Source organism: Scyliorhinus canicula, chromosome 7 (assembly GCF_902713615.1).
Source record: "Scyliorhinus canicula chromosome 7, sScyCan1.1, whole genome shotgun sequence".
NCBI classification, from domain to species: domain Eukaryota; kingdom Metazoa; phylum Chordata; class Chondrichthyes; order Carcharhiniformes; family Scyliorhinidae; genus Scyliorhinus; species Scyliorhinus canicula.
Window position 1 is genome coordinate 84,186,436 of NC_052152.1, and position 21,812 is coordinate 84,208,247.

Here is a 21,812-nt window from a genome sequence, read left to right on the forward strand (position 1 = left end):
CACCTGCAGGTCGCGCCCCCGATTTTGAAGATCACTGCTCTAGATGGTAGTGGTGGTGGGTTCGGAAGGTGCTGCCTCTGGAGCCTTGGTGAGTTCCTGCAGTGTATCGTGTAGATGGTACACCCGGCTGCTGCCACCATGCGTCGGTGATGGTGTAAAAGCAAAAGAGCAGAAGTTGAGCTGTCAAAATGCGCAGCCTGCTCCTTTAACGAGGTTTTGCCTGGAAATTGTCCATTCAGAGACTGGGCTGTGACAAAGCAGGGGGCTGGCTGTGCGCATGATCTTTCACGGAAACTTTTGAAGGAGGTGGGAGCGGAGCAGGAGCAGTGAAATTTCCTGGACTGGACGTCGGAGCATAGTTTCCTGCGAGACACCGGACGACGTTGTTCTTATACCGATAATTTTAATGTGTGAAAGTTTCGAGAGTTCAGGAAGGCAGCCTGGTTTAAATAACTGTTGACGGTGACTCATGTCCACTTTTTCCCTCTGTCCGGGCTGTTGTCCTGTGAAGCCGGATCGATCATGTGAGTTGTTTCAATGCAGTCACATCCTTTTTTTTTACTTACCGTAACACCTTTGTATTCGGTTAGGATTTGGCAGCTCGGTGGGTTAATCACTGGCGAAACTTTGTGTTGTGAAATGCTAGGTTCTTGGTGTTTGGTAAGACTTTTTTATTAAGCGAAAAGTAACGACCCAAGAGTGTGTTCAAAGCACTAGGGGTGGGGTTTAGCGATCTTTTACTATTAAAGTGAAGTTTGAGTAGTTTCTAAACTAATGTGGGTGTTACTCTATTGAGGGTGTACTGTAAGGTTATTACGGTGCAGTGTTTGATATAAAATGGCACAGAGATAGCATATATCCAGCCTTCTGTTCAGGCGACAGGAACAATGAGTGTTGGAAAGGCATTTTACCACGTGAATGGGTACGGTGGAACCGAATAACTGATGCAATCATTCCACTCCTCCCTTTCTCTCAGTTCACCGTGCATGCAGTCAGTGCTTTGGAACAGTTTATTTTGCTTCATTAAAAGCAGAATGCAAATTGTTTTTCTGTTGAATTTCGCTTGGACTTTGGAGATGAAAGGCGTGCATTGTGTCTGCCGAAAGTCACATACATGCCTCTGTCACCTCCCAGAAATCTATTCCAGTGATCCTAAACTTTCAATTCGCACGCAAGTCTGCTGTCCGTATCCTCACCACGTTTGCCTGTGTACTGTCTAAACTACATTGCCTTTCACTCCCCTAACATCTCCCAATTCCTATCCTGTTCAAATTCCTTCATGGCCTCACCATGCCTTATCCCCGACCCTCCGAGAATTACCGGTTACTCTATCTCTGGCCTCCTGGCACCATTGATGACTGTACTCCAGCTGCCTAGGCCCTAAACTTCCGAATAATAATCTTTATTAGTGTCACACGTATTTTTTTCCAATTATGGGCAATTTAGTTTGGCAAATCCACCTACCCTTTGGGCTGCGGGGGGTGAAACCCATGGGGAGAAAATGTGAACTCTGCACAGACAGCGACCCAAGCCAGCAATCGAACCTGGGTCCCTGGCGCTGTGAAGCAACAGTGAAGCTACCGTGCTGCCCATTCAACCCCACATTAATTCTCCTTTACCTCACTCTCCTTTATGACCCTACTTCAAACTTGGCTGAAGAGTTGTAGTTTTAGTTTTCCCTTCTGGTAGCTTCCTCCTCTTTGGCTCAATGTGAATATTTGTCTGATTTCTGACTCTTGTGAAGTGCCTTCAGATGTTTCTCTGCGTTAAAATCAAATTATTAAGTGGGACTGCTTGCGTTTATTTCTTTTTAAAAGGCATTGATACCAGTGGTTCACCAGAGATTCATTGTCGCTTCTTCTTCAGTCAGACTCTCTGATTATTAAGCTGGAGCTGTTGAGCATATCATCAATTTGGAACCACAATGTTTCCAAAATATGAAATTGCTTTAAAGCATATGATAAAACAACTTGAGTCTGTAAAAACCATTGATCGTAGACACATAGAACAGTACAGCACAGAACAGGCCCTTCGGCCCTCGATGTTGTGCCGAGCAATGATCACCCTACTGAAACCCACGTATCTACTCCATACCCGTAACCCAACACCCCCCCCCCCCCCCCCCCAACCTTACTTTTAGGACACTACGGGCAATTTAGCATGGCCAATCCACCTAACCCGCACATCTTTGGACTGTGGGAGGAAACCGGAGCACCCGGAGGAAACCCACGCACACACGGGGAGGACGTGCAGACTCCACACAGACAGTGACCCAGCCGGGAACTGAACCTGGGACCCTGGAGCTGTGAAGCATTTATGCTAACCACCATGCTACCGTGCTGCCCCTAACACAGAACATGCATGTGTTTAAACGTTTTAGATTTTGAAATAGCAGTAAATCCGAGAGTACAATAGTCTTATGATTTGGGGTCCTGCAGAGGGTGGCAGAGCGGTGATGCTGATTGGCTGTTGCGGGGAGTGATTTGCCTCAGCTGCAGTCACTGTGACTATAAGGAGCTCTCTGAGGTTGGACTGCAGGGACAAGTTGAGGCAAGTATCGTGCAGAGGGCGGCAGAGCTGTGATGCTGATTGGCTGCTGCATGGAGTGAATTGTGGAAAGCTGCTGGCTGCCCATAAGGCCCTCCCCACCGGTGCCCAATCCCCCCCCTCCCCCAAACCAGGGCGGCCGCGGACTGAGTCCGCAGCTGCCACCTGAAGAGTCCCGGCCAGCCATAGCATGTTAGTTCCACGCCGTCGGGAACTCTGCCGGTCGGGAGCGATTGCCGCCAAGGCGCAATGGGGAAAGACCACTGTGTAAGGTCTTGCCAGCAAATGTACGAGGGGTTGGTAACAGTGTAAAGCCCCTCGGTCCGGGTCTTCAATACCACAATGTATGAAAGAAACAAAGCAATGTAAATATTTAAGAAAGAACTGTAACTTAAAGTAGGATACGTGTGTAACGTTATCCCAATTGAATTGAAGAAAGACAAATGAATGTAACTCAGATGGAAATGTACAGTCAAGACAATTGAAATGTTCTGTAAAGTTTATTATAAATTTTATGAATAAAGTATATTTTTTGAAGAAAAAAAAGAATTGTGGAAAGCTGCTGTTGGGTGAGTTTCTAGAATTAATATAGCAGTAAATATATTAGTTCTAGAAACTCATCCGACGGCAGCTTTCCACAATTCACTCCCCGCAACAGCCAGTCAGCATCACCGCTCTGCCGCCCTCTGCAAGATATTTTTTTTAAAAATATTTTTATTCTCCATTTTCACATTTTTCTCTAGAATTTATACCCCACCCACAAGCAGTAAACGGTAACAAATACAAAGTCAATTTCCTTATCAATAACAACGATCCCATCCTCCCACCACCCCAAGCAACAACCCACCTGACAATATAAGCATTAAATAGAACAAACCCTTGCACGGTGGGACAAACAAAGGAGAAATAAAAGAGAAAGGAATTGGGAATCGCCTTTGGTCACCATCAACCTATAGGGTCCCCCCCACCCCCTAACATTCAATGCAATCCAATCCCCAAAAGAGTACAGTAGACAACACCCATGCATTGCAAGCCCCTGCCCCCCCTGACTCCTCCCCTCCACTTCCTCTTACAAAAATCCTGCCCCCAACCACTGTTCCTTTCCCCCCCCCCCCCCCCCCCCCCCCCCATCTTTCCACCCCGGCTAGACTCATCGGGACCTGTTCTGCCAGGTTCCGATGGCCGCAGCCCCTCCCCCCACCTCAATTCCGTTCACTGGCCGGCTTAAACCGACCAGCGTGGAGGCCCCCACCCGGGTTTCTTTCCCCCTTGCCCGACCCCAGGAAAACCAAGAAATCCCCTTTAGCACACAAACACCGCATACGCTCCCAAGAACCATCATTGCAAGTGAAAGTCCCCTCTCTTCCCTTGTCCAAGTATATACAATGTTGGCTCATTTAGCACATACACCTGCTGCAGTGAAAACATACAGCTACATGAAGTTACATCGGTACATGACCACTTCTCAATTCAGCCACAGCCCTTCTGCCTTCGCAAATCCTGCACTGCTTCCGTCATCCCAAAATAAAAGTCCTTGGATTTGGAGGTCACCCTCAACTTAGCTGGTTATACTATGCCACACCGCACCTTACTGATGCACAGCGCCGCCTTCACCCGGCTTAAGGCAGCCCGCCTCCGCGCCAGCTCTACCGTAAAGTCCTGATATATGCGTGCTCCAGCCCACTGCACCACCCGCTTCTACTTTGCCCAGCACAGGACCTTCTCCTTCCCACTGTACCTACGAAAACACAGCGTCCCTACTCTTGGCGGCTCACTCTCCATTGGTACAGGCCTCCACCACCAATGAGCCCGATCCAGTTCATATCGGGAGGGATCATCACCCTCCCCCAATAGCTTCGCCAACATCGTGGCAAAATACTCAGTCGGCCTCGGGCCTTCCACTCCTTCGGGAAGACCCACAATCCTCAGATTCCGTCGCCTGTATTTGTTTTCCAAATCGTCCATTTTGGCTTGCAGACCCTCACTGATCTCTATCACCTTGCGCATCTCCTTCCCCATTGAGGTAAGTTGATCGCTGTGCTGCAACAATGTCTCTTTCACTTCCTTCAGCGCCTCGCCTTGCTCCCATACCTCCGCCACTGCGCTCAATACCGCCGCCCACACCGGGGCAATCGCCTCCTCCACCAGCACTTTCAATTCATCCCCCATCTCCTTCCTCATGGTCTCCATGTGTTTTGTGAAATGCCTTTTGAGTTCCGCGGCCATCACCTTAGTAATTTCTTCAGCCGTGGGCAATGCGGCCTCCCCTGGTGCCCCAGCCTCCATTTTTCTTGCTGTGCCCGCGGTGACCTTTCCACTCCCCAACGGACTTTCAGCTGACTTTTTCACGGCCATTTTTCTTACTTGTTCTCGACATCTTCCTTCACTGTGCCTTGTCCCTGCTTTTGCCACCTGTTACCCCTGGTACCGTGTGTTAGACCCCGAAAATGCTGTTCCTGAGTGGGAGCCCTCCAATGTGCGGCTGCCTCCTGCCCGCCATCACCGGAAGCCGTCCTCTGCAGGATACTTGCCTCAACTTGTCCCTGCAGTCTAACCTCACTGAGAGCTGCGTATAGTTGCAGTGACTGCACTTGAGGCAAATCACTCCCCACAACAGCCAATCAGTGTCGCCGCTCTGCCACCCTCTGCAGGAACCCAAATTATAAGCTACTGTACTCTCTGATGTACTGTTATTTCAAAATCTAAAAGTTTAAACGCGCATGTTCTGTGTCTACGATCAATGGTTTTTACACGCTCTCAAGTTGTTTTATCATATGCTTTAAAGAGATTTCATATTTTGGAAACATTGTGGTTCCAAATTGATGACATGCTCAACAGCTCCAACTTAATAATCAGGGAGTCCGACTGAAGAAGAAGCGACAATGAATCTCTGGTGAACCACTGGTATCCATGCCTTTTGGAAAAAAAAACATGAGCAGTCCCACTTAACAATTTGGTTTTTACTAGAAGAACTAGGAGCAGGAGTAGGCCATCTGGCCCCTCGAGCCTGCTCTGCCATTCAATGAGATCATGGCTGATCTTTTGTGGACTCAGCTCCACTTTCCGGCCCGAACACCATAACCCTTAATCCCTTTATTCTTCAAAAAACTATCTATCTTTACCTTAAAAACATTTAATGAAGGAGCCTCAACTGCTTCACTGAGCATGGAATTCCATAGATTCACAACCCTTTGGGTGAAGAAGTTCCTCCTAAACTCAGTCCTAAATCTACTTCTCCTTATTTTGAGGCTATGTCCCCTAGTTCTGCTTTCACCTCCAGTGGAAACAATCTGCCCGCATCTATCCTATCTATTCCCTTCATAATTTTAAATGTTTTTATAAGATCCCCCCTCATCCTTCTAAATTCCAACGAGTACAGTCCCAGTCTACTCAACCTCTCCTCATAATCCAACCCCTTCAGCTCTGGGATTAACCTAGTGAATCTCCTCTGCACACCCTCCAATGCCAGTACATCCTTTCTCAAGTAAGGAGACCAAAATTGAACACAATACTCCAGGTGTGGCCTCACTAACACCTTATACAATTGCAACATAACCTCCCTAGTCTTAACTCCATCCCTCTAGCAATGAAGGACAAAATTCTATTTGCCTTCTTAATCACCTGTTGCACCTGGAAACCAACTTTCTGTGACTCATGCACTAGCCCACCCAGGTCTCTCTGCACAGCGGCATGCTTTAATATTTTATCGTTTAAATAATAATCCCGTTTGCTGTTATTCCTACCAAAATGGATAACCTCACATTTGTCAACATTGTATTCCATCTGCCAGACCCTAGCCCATTCACTTAACCTATCCAAATCCCTCTGCAGACTTCCAGTATCCTCTGCACTTTTCGCTTTACCACTCATCTTAGTGTCATCTGCAAACTTGGACACGTTGCCCTTGGTCCCCAACTCCAAATCATCTATGTAAATTGTGAACAATTGTGGGCCCAACACGGATCCCTGAGGGACACCACTAGCTACTGATTGCCAACCAAAGAAACACCCATTAATCCCCACTCTTTGCTTTCTATTAATTAACCAATCCTCTATCCATGCTATTACTTTACCCTTAATGCCATGCATCTTTATCTTATGCAGCAACCTTTTGTGTGGCACCTTGTCAAAGGCTTTCTAGAAATCCAGATATACCACATCCATTGGCTCCCCGTTATCTACTGCACTGGTAATGGCCTCAAAAAATTCCACTAAATTAGTTAGGCACGACCTGCCCTTTATGAACCCATGCTGCGTCTGCCCAATTGGACAATTTCTATCCAGATGCCTCGCTATTTCTTCCTTGATGATAGATTCCAGCATCTTCCCTACTACCGAAGTTAAGGTCACTGGCCTATAATTTCCTGCCCTCTGCCTACCTCCTTTCTTAAACAGTGGTGTCACGTTTGCTAATTTCCAATCCACCGGGATCACCCCAGAGTCTAGTGAAGTTTGGAAAATCATCATTAGTGCATCTGCAATTTCCCTAGCCATCTCTTTTAGCACTCTGGGATGCATTCCTTCAGGGCCAGGAGACTTGTCTACCTTTAGCCCCATTAGCTTGCCCATCACGACCTCCTGAGTGATAACAATCCTCTCAAGGTCCTCACCTGCCATAGCCTCATTTCTATCAGTCGCTGGCATGTTATTTGTGTCTTCCACTGTGAAGACCGACCCAAAAAACCTGTTCAGTTCCTCAGCCATTTCCTCATCTCCCATTATTAAAACTCCCTTCTCATCCTCTAAAGGACCAATATTTACCTTAGCCACTCTTTTTTGTTTTATATATTTGTAAAAACTTTTACTGTCTGTTTTAATATTCTGAGCAAGTTTACTCTCATACTCTATCTTACTCTTTATAGCTTTTTTAGTAGCTTTCTGTTGTCCCCTAAAGATTTCCCAATCCTCTAGTCTCCCACCAATCTTTGCCACTGTATATGCTTTTTCCTTCAATTTGATACTCTCCCTTATTTCCTTAGATATCCACGGTCGATTTTCCCTCTTTCTACCGTCCTTTCTTTTTGTTGGTATAAACCTTTGCTGAGCACTGTGAAAAATCGCTTGGAAGGTTCTCCACTGTTCCTCAACTGTTCCACCATAAAGTCTTTGCTCCCAGTCTACCTTAGCTAGTTCTTCTCTCATCCCATTGTAATCTCCTTTGTTTAAACACAAAACACTAGTATTTCATTTTACCTTCTCACCCTCCATCTGTATTTTAAATTCCACCATATTGTGATTGCTCCTTCCGTAAAGATCCCTAACTATGAGATCATGAATCAACCCTGTCTCATTACACAGGACAATATCTAGGACCGCTTGTTCCCTCATAGGTTCCATTACATACTGTTCTAGGAAACTATCACGGATACATTCTATAAACTCCTCCTCAAGGTTGCCTTGACCGACCTGGTTAAACCAATCGACATGTAGATTAAATTCCCCATGATGACTGCTGTACCATTTCTACATGCATCAGTTATTTCTTTGTTTATTGCCTGCCCCACCATAACGTTACTATTTGGTGGCCTATAGACTACTCCTATCAGTGACTTTTTTGCCTTACTATTCCTGATTTCCACCCAAATAGATTCAACCTTATCCTCCATCGCACCGATGTTATACCTTACTATTGCCCGGATGTCATCCTTAAATAACAGAGCAACACCACCTTCCTTACCATCCACTCTGTCCTTCCGAATAGTTTGATATCCTCGGATATTTAACTCCCAGTCGTGACCATCCTTTAACCTTGTTTCGGTAATGGCCACTAAATCATAGTCATTCACAATGATTTGTACCATCAACTCACTTACTTTATTCCGAACACTAAGAGCATTCAGGTAAAGTACACTTATGTTGGTTTTTTTACCTCTGTTTTGAATCTTAACATCTCCAGTTTTATTCCTTTTAGTATTACTGGGCCTATTCACTGAGCTCCCCTCAGTCACTGTACCTTGTACTGTCACCCTTTTTGATTTTTGACTATGTCTTCTCTGCCTTGCACTTTTCCCTTTACTTCCTTTTGCTTCTGTCCCTGTTTTACTACCTTCCAACTTCCTGCATCGGTTCCCATCCCCCTTCCACATTAGTGTAAACCCTCCCCAACAGCTCTAGCAAACACCCCCCCCCCCCCCCCCCCCCCCGACATCGGTTCCAGTCCTGCCCAGGTGCAGACCGCCTGGTTTGTACTGGTCCCACCTCCCCCAGAACCGGTCCCAATGCCCCAGGAATTTGAATTCCTACCTCTTGCACCATCTCTCGAGCCACGCATTCATCCTATCTATCCTGACATTCCCACTCTGACTAGCTCGTGGCACTGGTAGCAATCCTGAGATTACTACCTTTGAGGTCTTAATTTTTTGTTTAACTCCTAACTCCCTGAATTCCGCTTGTAGGACCTCATCCCGTTTTTTACCTATTTCGTTGGTGCCTATGTGCACCATGACAGCTGGCTGTTCAAAACCCCCCCCCCCCCCCCCCCCCCCCCGAATGTCCTGCAGCCACTCCGAGACATCCTTGACCCTTGCACCAGGGAGGCAACATACCATCCTGGAGTCTCGATTGCGTCCACAGAACCGCCTGTCTATTCCCCTTACGATCGAGTCCCCTATCACTATAGCCCTGCCATTTTTCTTCCTGCCCTTCTGTGCAGCAGAGCCAGCCACGGTGCCATGAACCTTGCTGTTGCCTTCCCCTGGTGAGCCATCTCCCCCAACAGTATCCAAAGCGGTATATCTGTTTTGCAGGGAGATGGCCGCAGGGGACACCTGCACTGCCTTCCTACTCTTGCTCTGTCTTTTGGTCACCCATTTTCTATCTCCCTCAGTAACTTTCACCTGCGGTGTGACCAACTTGCTAAATGTGCTATCCACGACCTCCTCAGCATCGCGGATGCTCCAAAGTGAGTCCATCCGCAGCTCCAGAGCCGTGAAGCGGTCTAACAGGAGCTGCAACTGAACACACTTCTTGCACGTGAAAGAGCCAGAGACAGTGGACGTGTCCCTGAGCTCCCACATCGCACACAAGGAGCATGACACGGGTCTGGGATCTCCTGCCATGTCTTAAACCTTAGGTAAACTTATACAACTAGAATTTCAAAATAAAAATAAATAAATTAGACAATGAAAAGAAAAACTACTTGCCAGTCACTTACCAGGGTTAAAAAGCACCTCCGAAAAGCACCTTCTCTCACTCTGCACCGAATTACTTCACTGCACCAAATTACCAAGTTGCAATTCCCACTCTGGATGTGCTTCACTCCGGATGTGTCTCCTTGAAAAGCGCAGAGCAGTCTCACTTAATAATTTGGTTTTAACGCAGAGAAACATCTGAAGGCATTTCTTGAGTCAGAAATCAGACAAATATTCACGTTGAGCCAAAGAGGAGGAAGCTACCAGAAGGAAAAACTAAAACTTCAACTCTTCAACCAAGCTTGAAGGAGGGTTATACAAGGCGAGTGCGGTAAAGGGGGATTGATGTGGGGTTAAATGGGACGCACAGTAGCTAGCCAGTACAGACTGTGTTGTCATCTCTGGTTTGCTGCCGGTGCCACGTGCTAGCGAGGTGAAGAGCAAGGAGAGAGTGCAGTAAACATGTGGCTACAGGGATGGTGTAGGAGGTAGGGTTTCAGTTATTTGAATAAGCACATTCTGGAGAAGGTGGGACCGGTACAAACTGGGTGGGTTACACCTAAACCAGAGAGGCACCAATATCCTGGGAGGGAAATTTGCTACAGCTCTTCGTGGGGGTTTAAACTAATTTGGCAGGGGAATGGGAAACTGATTTGTAGTCCAGGAGATAGCGTTGCTGGAGTTCAGGAAGTTGAGGGTAGTGCAGTACTGAGGAAGGTACCAAGGTCACAAGCGTAGACCTGCAGGCATGGAGGTGGTTTGACGTGTGTCTACTTCAATGCGAGGAGCATCAGGAATAAGGTTGGTGAGCTTGAAGCATGGATTGGTACCTGGAACCAACATGGTGTGGCCATTACGGAGACGTGGCTAGAACAGGGGCTGGAATGGTTGTTGGGAGGGTCTGGTGTTTAGGAGGGTCTGGTGTTTAGATGTTTAAGTAAGATAAGGGAAGGTGGTAAAAGAGCTGGAGGAGTAGCATTGTTAATCAAGGATAGTATAATGGCTGCAGAAAGGCAGTTTGAGGAGGATCTGTCTATTGAGGTAGTGTGGGCTGAAGTTAGAAATAGAAAAGGAGAAGTCACTTTGTTAGGAGTTTTCTATAGGCCCCCAAACAGTAACAGAAATGTGGAGGAAAATATTGCAATGCAGATTTTGGATAGGTGTAGTCACAGGGTAGTTGTCATGGGTGAGTTTAACTTTAGAAATATTGATTGGAACCACTATAATTTGAATAGTTTGGATGGGGCTGTTTTTATCTAGTGTGTGCTGGAGGGTTTCCTCTCTCAATATATGGATATACCGACAAGAGGTGGGGCCACATTGGATTTGGTAATGGGTAATGAACCGGGTCAAGTGTTAGATTTGGTTGTGGGAGAGCACTTTGGAGATAGTGACCACAATTTGGTGACTTTCACTACAGCAATGGCGAGGGATAGGAACATACGGCAGGGCAAGGTTTATAACTGGGGGAAGGATAATTACGATGCGATCAGGCAAGAATTGGGGAGCATAAGATGGAAACAGGAACTGTCAGGCATAGGCACCATTGAGATGTGGAGCTTGTTCAAGGAGCAAATACTGCGTGTCCTTGATATGTATGCCCTGTCAGGCAGGGAGGAAATGGTCGAGTGAGGGAACCATGGTTTATAAAAGAGGTTGAATGTCTTGTCAAAAAGAAGAAAGGAAGTTGTGTAAGGATGAGAAAACAAGGTTCAGTTTGGGCACTTGAGGGATGCAAGATAGCTAGAAAGGAGCTCAAGAAAGGGTTTAGGAGAGCCTGGAGGGGGCATGAGAAGTCCTTGGCAGGTAGGATCAAGGAAACCCCAAGGCTTTTTACACTTTTATGTGAGGAATAAAAGAATGACCAAGGTGAAGTTGGGGCCGGTCGGTCAAGGACAGTAGTGGGAACGTGTGCATGGAGTCTGAAGATATAGGAGAGGCCCTAAATGAATACTTTGCTTCAGTGTTCACAAAGGAGAGGGGCCATGTCCGCATGTGGAAGCTTTGCACTATCACTTCAATAAGATGATAAACATGTGATGGTAATTGCACTAGTTTTAAAAATGTGTGAATTTAATGATTGATATTGATGTATTTAATAAGGCGTCACCAAGGAAGTCTTTCTTTTAAATGAATATCTGTCAATTTTACAAACAAGTTGCTTAAATGCCCTACTGCAGAATATTTTAACTTTGTGCTTGAAGTTTTGCCTTCATGACAACCCTGTGCATGCATGGGAAATCCCAGGTTTTTTGGGAATTAGAGAGAGCCAACCACAGAGCTGAAGGCGAGGATATTTGCACCTACACAAAAGGGAAAGTGCAAAAACTCTGGGAGAAACAAGAGAGATGAGGAGGGATTTTTTTTTTTTTATGAAACAGGAGAGAACATTGGGAGAAGGAAAAAAAAAACAAAGTTCCCCACAAGGGAAGAAGACAAAAACCATCAAGAAAAGCAAAACCGGCTCCAATTACCGAAATTGCTACAAGCAGCAGGCCTCGTGAGCTGGGGTCAGGGAGAAGCCCTGAAGATCTGAGAAGGCAGCTGAAGGTTGGTAACTCCGTGCTATATGATATTGGGCAAGGATACACCTTTTGGAAGAGCGGATTTCTGCTTAGCATGACCAAAGAGCAAATATAGTGCTTGTAAGTAATTCTTGAGGGCATTTATTGTGTGGTGTGCTTGACCAGCTTGCCATCGATAAAGTATTGAAGAGAAGTGAAGAATTCCACTTTGATTCAGATGTGGCTGAAAGAATGGAAACTTGGGAGAAAAAAATAATAAGAGGTTCATACACCAAGTGACAGTAACTTGACCTTTGGATTTTCATGGACTCGTGATGCCTCTTGCTCTATCCCAGAAAACATAATTTTCAAGAAAATGTAATTTGAATTGCCATTGCAATACAAAACACAATTTGTTCTCCATCAAGGATTTACAGTACTCAAGTGCTTGAGAGAACAAAACGTAAAGCGCAATTAACATATGATGGCGTGTGTGTGAGTTTCAGAATGTGTTACCTGGTAGCTGAGCTCATAACAAAATCGAAGAAACCGAACACCATTGCTGAAACCCCGTATTGTGAGAGTAATGTTGGGAGCTGATACTGCCAAAGAAATTGACACTCTTCCTCTTTCTGACAATACAATACAATCAAATGGCATACGAATGAAATGTCAGTTGATATTGAACAGAAGTTAGACACAAGTGAAAAATCTGCCACTGCCAGCTCTTGGCCCATGTCAGTATATTGATGGGGACTATCAAAGAGAATTTCTTCTTTTGCAAAGAATTACACATTCATATGACCAGAGGAAATTTATCATGTCACAACTGCTAATCTAGATGGAAGCGATCTTATCTGGACCAAGTGCAATGGCATCTGCACTGATGAAGCAGCTTGCATGTTGGGAAAAGGCAAAGGATTCATGAGTAAAGTGAAAGAACAGAATCCTGATAATCCAGGTCGGCCACAATATCCTGCACCGTGAAGCCCTTGTTACTATAACTGCAGTGTTAGACCAAACAGTGAAAATCATGAATTAATGTGTTGTCACATCCTTTGAAATTAAGCTTGTTTACTATTTTATATGAAGGGATGCGATCCGTGTACCAGGGTTTACTCATGCTCACACGTGTGATGGCTGAATCGGGGACAGGTCCTCTCTGTCGTGTTTTATGAGTTCCATAACGCACTGAAAGAGTTTTCGGCTCTGCATGAATTGCCACACAAAGATTTAACATGTGATGATTCCTGGTCTGCTGAGCTTGCATATTTACCAGATATAGTCAGTCATCTGAATGTTAAAATGTAAGGGAAAAACAAGAACATTTGACGCCTGCAGATAAACTTCCAAGGTTTTGGATCAAAATTGGCTCTTTGGTAGGAAGAAATAGCCAGTGGGTCAATTGAAATGTTCAAGCTGGCATCAGCAAATCCCACTGGCATAACTATACCTCATCTTCACACATCTCAAAACGCTATGCAAGGGAAGTTTGAATGCTACCTCCCATCCAAAGGTATGGAAGGCTTTGAATTAGTACATGGTCCATTTAGTTCACTTTTTCTTGAATCGTCAAATAAACTGTCATTTAAAAAAACAAGAAGGATTTGCAGAGCTCGGAATGGAGTTTGCACTGTGTCTGGACACATTTAAATGTCCCAAAGCTTCTCGCTGTGTTAGTGAGTGAGTGTATGGGTGAGTATGTAGGTGTGTAAGGGGGCAGAACAATAATCTAATTCAGATTGTACAAAAGTAGTACCCTTAGCATTTCCTTCAACTTATCTGTGTAAGTTGGCATTCTCAACATTGGCTTATGTATTAAAAAAAATACAAAAGGAGGGAGCACGTGTTAGTGGAGCAGGAATTGAGTTGCCCTTGTATCAGTTCTTCCCCAGATCAAGAAACTGCTCACTAAGGCAGGACAAGGTGTCATATTAACATTATCAGTAAGATGCTGCCTACAGTATTGCCTTTATTTATGAACTTTCACATTGGAAAATGCAGACCTCAAAAAACTGAAAACAGTTAATATCTTTAATGGGAAACTTTCAAATTGCATACATTTTCAATAAAAATATTTATTGTTTTTGACATAAAGCTGGTGATAAGGCTTTGATTGTAAACCTCTTTAAACTAATGAAACTTGCATTTAAATGGTGGCTTGACATGTTTTTAGGAGGTTTTAGAGAACATTTTTAGAGAGAAGTTAAGTAGAAGAAAATAGTAGGTGTGCCTCAAAATTCATCATGGTTATGAAGGTGCACCATGACGTAAAAAAGGTTGGGAATCAGTGCTCTAACCCTTTAATGTATCCTATTATTTTCACCCTCCTGTTCATGTCTCTGATTGTCACCTCAGGTTTACCTCCAATTACTCTCACTTTTCCTCCCCTCCCCAACCTACCCCCTTACACACCCACATACTCAGCCATACATACTCACCAAACAGAAGCTTTGGAACATTTAAATTCTTATCAGAACACAGCAGCTAGTGCTATGGCATATGTGCAGATTATCTTCTTTGCTCCTCCAGCTTTGGGAAATTATGCACAATGTGGGCCATTCACACTCTAAATGCAGGAGTGTTTCTCTTACTGATGACTGGTGGACTAATACTAAATTACTCGGCACATGATTGCAATGGGATAGTGAATACGGCAGGCAGCGGTATATGCTCACTTGAAAAGTAGTTCCTAGTTCTTTATGAACAATATAACATCTAGGGAGTCTTTTTGTTTGAAATCTCTTAATTCTATACAAGGAAAATAATAAAACTTGCTTGCGAATAAATGTGGCTTTCTATGTACAAGGGACCTTAAAAACAAACCCCTCGGCCAACTTCCTGGCTGGTTTGAAATCACAAACCTATGACTTTTAAGTGGGATTTTTTTCTGTTGAATTATAGTGGAAAATTGAGCCTGAATCAAGGATTTTCATGCATAATGAAAAATCAGATCTACAATCTCAAAGCAATGTCTGTAGATTCTATATAATTTGATGGGATGGGAGAGTAATCTGAGCAGAAAGTACTCCACCTAGGCTTTCACTCAATTATGTAAATAGGCACATGTAATGTATTAGCATTAAGTCAATTAATCAAATAGCAGTTTGACATTTTACTTAATATTTAGAAATTCCTGTGAATTGCTTATAGCATTTGTTCTGTCTAATAGTAATCTCCTGTTTGGAGATTGTGTACCCTTTTGGGTACTCGTAATTCAATTAACCCAATTGTTATTTTTAAATACGTACTTTAAAAATAATAAACTGGGACCACACCAAGCTGGACCATTTTGCATATATTTTACTATATATTGATTCCTGGGGGTAGGCCTACCTAATACTGTTACGTATCTTTTTCCTCTGTCCCATGAAATAGCTTAAATTCATTCAACCCATTGCTCTCCGATCTGTACAGTATTTGTTGTTTCTCCAATTTGAATTTACTTTCTTCAACACTTCCAAAAGGGCTTATTTTGATGAAGTGTGAAATCAAATTATTCCCTAATTGCGAGCAACTAGCTGTATATTTCTAGTTTTTGTTTCACGTGTACAAATTTTTTTAAATTTTCCTTTCGTCCACTTTAAGGTTCCGATTATCCTCAAATTGATTGTTCTGACATCCAACCTCCATTTATACAAAGGTGGAATTTGAAGGTCTGCAACTTACGCAATAAATTTTGAACTATGAAGTGATTGAGTTCTTAAACACACAGATTTTACTGGAGACACTGCTGTTAAAAATGCATTAATTTACACTAAAATTGGGGTCGGTAGACCTACGCCCAGGATTCATGCATGCAAACTAATCAAATGCAGTTTATTAAATAAAAGTATCAAATGATAGGCATGCGACAGGCTGTGGTGGAATTTTAGATACTCAGGAGGCATTTATTATGGATTTGGTGTATCCTGATGTGATCTATTGAAATGCCCCCTGGCAGGTGACCAGGAAATTTAAGATGGTTTCACTTCAGCTCTTTGTTTCTTTTGTAACCATATATGAATCTAAAAAATTCTGGAATTCTTCTGTTCTGCATTGATATAGCCTAAAGTGGAGATTAGTTATATCACAACAGGAAGTTCGAGTTCTTGTGCAATGCTCAACATTCCTGAGTATCTAAAATGCCACCACAGCCTGTAGCACTTGTGACATTTAATACCTTACACTTTTAAATATGCATTTGATTAGTTTGCGTGTAAGATTCCTGGGCGTAGGCCTACCAACCCCAATTTTAGTGTAAATGAATGCATTTTTAACAGCAGTGTCTCCAGTAAAAACTTCAGAACTCAGTCACTTCATAGTTCAAAGTTTATTACATAAGTTGCAGGCCTTCAAATTCCACCTTTGTTCCGACATCCACTTCTTATGTTCTTTTCCAATCCTCCATTTATCTAATCAATTTGAGGGTAATCTGAGCCCGAAAGTGGACGAGAGGAAAATGTTAAAACATTGTACTCTTGAAGCAAAAACAGGAAATATACAGCAGGTGTCTCTATATTAAGGAAGAATTTGGTATCGCATTTATGGCAGTGTTGAAGAGAGCAAATTCAAATTGGAGAAACAACAAAAACTGTATTGATCGGAAGGTTGAATGAGTTTACGCTGTTTTAGGGGACATAGGAAAAAGATAATGAACAATATGTGCAAATATGTTGTCTAGTAAAATGTATGCAAATATCCCACAAAAGAAAGAAAGCAAAGAGATGTTTGAAGAGCCTTTTGTCCCCTTACTGAATTAAATGCTGGTATTGAAGTGCGACTTGCTTAAAAGTAGCTCGTTTCAGATGTCCAGCAATGTATACAATTATAATCCCAATGAAACTAGAACAGGCTGCTTTAATTGAACTGATTTAATTAACGTAGGTAGGATGAGTAATTAATAGTTTAAAACTTTGACCCCACCCATTCGTCATTGAAAATGTATGAAATGAAAATACCGGAAGGAGTCAAAGACACACCCCTCCCCCAAGACACCCATTTCTACCGTCCCAGTCTCAAGTTCGATCAGCCTTCTCAAGTGAACCCACGGAAAACAACAGATTCTGACGGAATCCCTATCGTGCACTTGGATCATGCGTGGACCGACTGGCAGGTGTGTTTGCTGACATCTTTAACCTCTCCCTACTCCGTTCCGAGGTTTCCACAGGTTCACCAAAAAGCCAAATTTGGGCAGTCGTGACAAATATTCTGGCATGCCGGTAACCTAAATGTGAAAATTGTAACACGATTAAATTGATTTGTAGTTTTGAGTACATGTGTGGGTTTGGTGACTGGATGTAAATAAATCAAATCAGATGCTCCAGAAATATTGAAAAAAAGCTTTAAAATTTGGACTAAATTCTTATTTGTGGTATGGAATAACACAATAGGTTTGTGATTAATTTTAAGTTGGTAAATGCATAAAGTAACTAAAATAATGACGTTTTTAGTAAATTTACAAGCCACTTTCCTTTTTTAATAGTGTTCCTGACACAAGGTGATGCCAACTCTGTTCTGAGAAGAGTTCGAAGAAGTAATACCCTCTTGGAAGAACTACGCCGCGATAATCTAGAACGGGAATGTCTAGAGGAAGTTTGTACTTATGAAGAAGCTAGAGAAGTTTTTGAAAATTATGAAAGGACTGTAAGTTGAAATGTAACAGACTGCTGGGTGACAGATGGGGTGATGCACTATCCTTCATATTTGGCTTTGAAAGTAGCCCTTGTTGACAGCAGATGATGCTGATTTTCAGCTGCAATGTCTTGTGTGTGGGTGTAAAGGCCAGGACACTCTTTACTTCATAATAGGAACAAATGGCAATATGAGGGGGGAACAATATACATGGGAATTATGATCTGGAATGCAGTGCCTGAAAAGGTGGTGGAAGTAGATCCAAAAATATCTTTCAACGGGTATTTGGATAAAATTTGAAGGGCTAAAGGGGAAGAGCAGAGGAGTGGAGTGGGGCTATGTGCAGCATGTTGTGCTGAATGGCCTCCTGTGTTGTATGGTCTCCTGTGTTGTATGGTTCTGCAATCTGGTGCTTCAGGGCCAGAATGGATGATATGGGGAGAGCGAAATAGATGGTAATGCGTTTAAGGATTTTCAAGGAAATTTACATCAGCCACAGTATTCTACTTTAATTTGAAAATCTGGACTGCGTGAGAGGGCTTAATAACATCTGCAGCAACTGTCTGGTTCAGTACTTTAAAATTGGGATTGAAGCATGCTGTGGCAGTTTTGGGGATTTTTTTTAAAATGCTGGTACTGGAATAACTTTTTTTTAAATTCCAACAGCCAGCTTCGCTATCCCTTCATTTACCGAAGATTGAATTTAAATGTTTATTTCTGGGTTAAAAGTATTGTAGACTTATGCTTTAAATGCTAATTGTCATCCTGCATTCATCATTAAACTGCTGTGTTAAACTTTATTGGCAAGTTTATATATGCATAATACAAGTTGGATTTTGTTTTCGATTGTTCCCTGTGCAACGCCTATTATGTTTTTAAAAACCTATTATTTTGCCAGTATGCAAATTCTTTGTTCACGAGAATAAAATTGCTAGCCTGGCAGTGAGCAGGTCAAATTACTACTTGGGAGAGAGTATCTTTAACATCAGCTGAAGCATGATTTGTAAACGATATCTCACGGTTGTGAAGTTAATCAGTACATTTAGATCAACGTTCCCCCTCCCCATGCACATGGAAACAAGGAGAGACATGGGGCGGGATTCTCCGCAAATGCGGAGAGTCGTAAAGGCTGCCGTGAAACTGGCCGTGTTTCACGGCAGCCTCCGCCCCCCCCCGCCCGGGACCTGATTCTCTCCCCACCGGTCGGGGCTAGCAGCGCGGCTCCGCGAAGCATGGCATCGCAGGCTTAGCAACCGTCGCTAAGCCCACGCGCCAAGGGTCACGGCAGCTGACGCGCACGATGACGTCAACCGCACATGCGCGGATTGGATGGCTCCAACCTGCGCACTGATCCTGCGGGGCGGCGGAGGAACAAAGAGTGCGCGGGTTTCGGACCCGCTGCCCGCGATCGGTGGGCACCGATCGCGGTCCCATGCCACCCTTGACACGGCCGTGCCAATCGGTGCCATGGTTGTCGGGAACGGCACTTTGCGGCCGTTTTCACGAACGGTGAGAGCAGGTGTGTTTGCGTTCGTGAAAACGGCCGTAAAGGCCTGGGAACTCGGCCCATTGGCTAGGGGAGAATCGCTGTTCGCCGTAAAAAAACGGCGAGCAGCGATTCGTGTCGTGGGGCGGCCGTGGTGGGGGGGGAGGGAGAATAGCGGGAGGTCGGGAAAATGTCGGGAAGGCCCTCCCGCTATTCTCCGACTCGTCGTGGGCAGAGGAGAATCGCACTAATGGTGTACGACAATATAAGAAAGTTGCTGAGCTCCAACCTTCAGACAGGGCTTTTGTTTTGAGAAGGAGAGATTAGTGTCACCAGAGAAATTTCTCAAGTAGCGTGTGAATCTGGAATGACACACATTTGCCTTGGGCAGAAAGACCAACATGCATGGGAATCGGGGGAAGCAGGATCATACAGTACGTTCTGGAAGTGATGGCGAAGATAGGGGCTGACAAAGGAGGGAGTGATTAGATTCCAGTATGCAGAGGTGGAAAGTGCAGGCTGAACAGTTGAGTGACCGCAAGAAATAGCTGGCATTCGGTTTTCGTTACTGCACAGCTTTTCTTGTCAATTGACCTTCCCCTTCCTGATATGCATGGGAACTCTGGCATGTTTAGAGAATCTCCAAACCAAACTACTGAGCAGTTATTCAAGTAGTTTCCTGTGAAGAGACACATCACATCTTGGAGTCTGTGCTGGAGTTCTCTGGGCTTTTCCAGAGTTAAGCTTTGGAGATCTTCACCCTAGCATGCACAAAGGAAGGGTTTGAGCTTAAATCATCTAAAATGACCTGGTTTTCAGCACTGAGCATGTGCAAACATTGTGCTGGTTTGCAAGGTTACCTTTGAAGCACAGATGGTGATAACTTAACCGTCATACTTGTGACCTTTTGAAATTTTTCTTTACAAAAATTTCACTACTTTTGATTCCATTTCTATTTATGGCAGGGAATATATTCCATATACTAATGATCTATCATGTTAGAAATTCTTAATTCTCATGTCCATTCTTTTGATGATTCGCTTTATGCTCATTGGTTTTTCGTTATTCACCTTATCAAACACTTCATAATATTTCTCAGTATCATCAAAGTTTTCCTTTCATTTCTGATCTAGTGAAAAAATAAGCTGCAGTTTCCCAAGTCATTTTTGCCATTAAATAAGAAAGGTCATAAAGAGAATCTCGGAAAACCCTTTGCTGATTGTCAAGAGTGCTCTGGTGTACTGTGGAGCTGCCTAGCTTGAATATTAATTACAGATGCTGGGAAGTTAGAGGAATGGATGCCACCAAGAGGTATCTCCTGATTTTAACGTGGTCATGAGGTTTTTTCAACACTACGTCCTGGGCAACATATACCTGCTGCTAACCTCTGCTACTTTTAGCCACAGCCTCCAGTCCTTCCCATCCACAGGAAAAGAGAGCTTCCCGGGAGAACATTATTTTCTTATTTAATTCCCCTTCCATAAACTTCAGAAGCAAGCTTTCCTGCAGCTGTTAAACATAGAACAGTACAGAACAGGCCCTTCGGCCCTCGATGGTGTGCCGAGCATTGTCCGAAACCAAGGTCAAGCTATCCCACTCCCTGTCCTTCTGGTGTGCTCCATGTGCCTATCCAATAACCACCTGAAAGTTCCTAAAGTGTCCGACTCCACTATCACAGCAGGCAGTCCATTCCACACCCTAACCACTCTCTGAGTAAAGAACCTACCTCGGACATCCCTCCTATATCTCCCACCCTGAACCTTATAGTTATGCCCCCTTGTAACTGCTACATCCGCCCGAGGAAATAGTCTCTGAATGTCCACTCTATCTACCCCCCTCATCATCTTATAAACCTCTATTAAGTCGCCTCTCATCCTCCTTTGCTCCAAAGAGAAAAGCCCTAACTCCTTCAACCTTTCCTCATAAGACCTATCCTGCAAACCAGGCAGCATCCTAGTAAATCTCCTTTGCACCCTTTCCAATGCTTCCACATTCTTCCTATAACGAGGTGACCAGAACTGCACGCAATACTCCAAATATGGTCTCACCAGGGTCATGTATAGATGCAGCATAACCCCGCGGCTCTTAAACTCGAGCCCCCTGTTAATAAATGCTAACACATTATAAGCCTTCTTCATGGCTCTATCTACTTGAGTGGCAACCTTCAGAGATCTGCGGACATGAACCCCAAGATCTCTCTGTTCCTCCACATTCCTCAGAAACCTGCCGTTGACCCTGTCATCCATATTCAAATTTTTTGTACCAAAATGAATCGCCTCGCACTTATCAGGGTTAAACTCCATCTGCCATTTTTCGGCCCAGCTCTGCATCCTATCAATGTCTCTTGCAGCCTACAACAGCCCTCCACCTCATCCACAACTCCACCAATCTTGGTATCATCAGCAAATTTACTGACCCACCATTCGGCCCCCTCCTCCAAGTCATTGATAAAAATCACAAATAGCAGAGGACCAGCACTGATCCCTGTGGTACACCGCTGGTAACTGGTCTCCAGTCTGAAAATTTTCCATC

The 21,812-nt window shown here is 44.0% G+C and overlaps 1 protein-coding gene across 1 annotated transcript in view; it reads left to right on the forward strand.

Moving 5' to 3' along the window:
* Positions 1-215: 215 nt before the first annotated feature.
* The window catches only part of LOC119969088 (transmembrane gamma-carboxyglutamic acid protein 1-like), a 28,782-nt gene continuing 7,185 nt past the window's right edge, over positions 216-21,812 (forward strand). The window contains exons 1-2 of the mRNA XM_038802290.1: positions 216-524; positions 17,646-17,806. Of these exons, the coding sequence (XP_038658218.1) occupies positions 470-524; positions 17,646-17,806 (216 nt within the window). The 5' untranslated portion in view covers positions 216-469. The remainder of the gene's footprint in view (positions 525-17,645; positions 17,807-21,812) is intronic.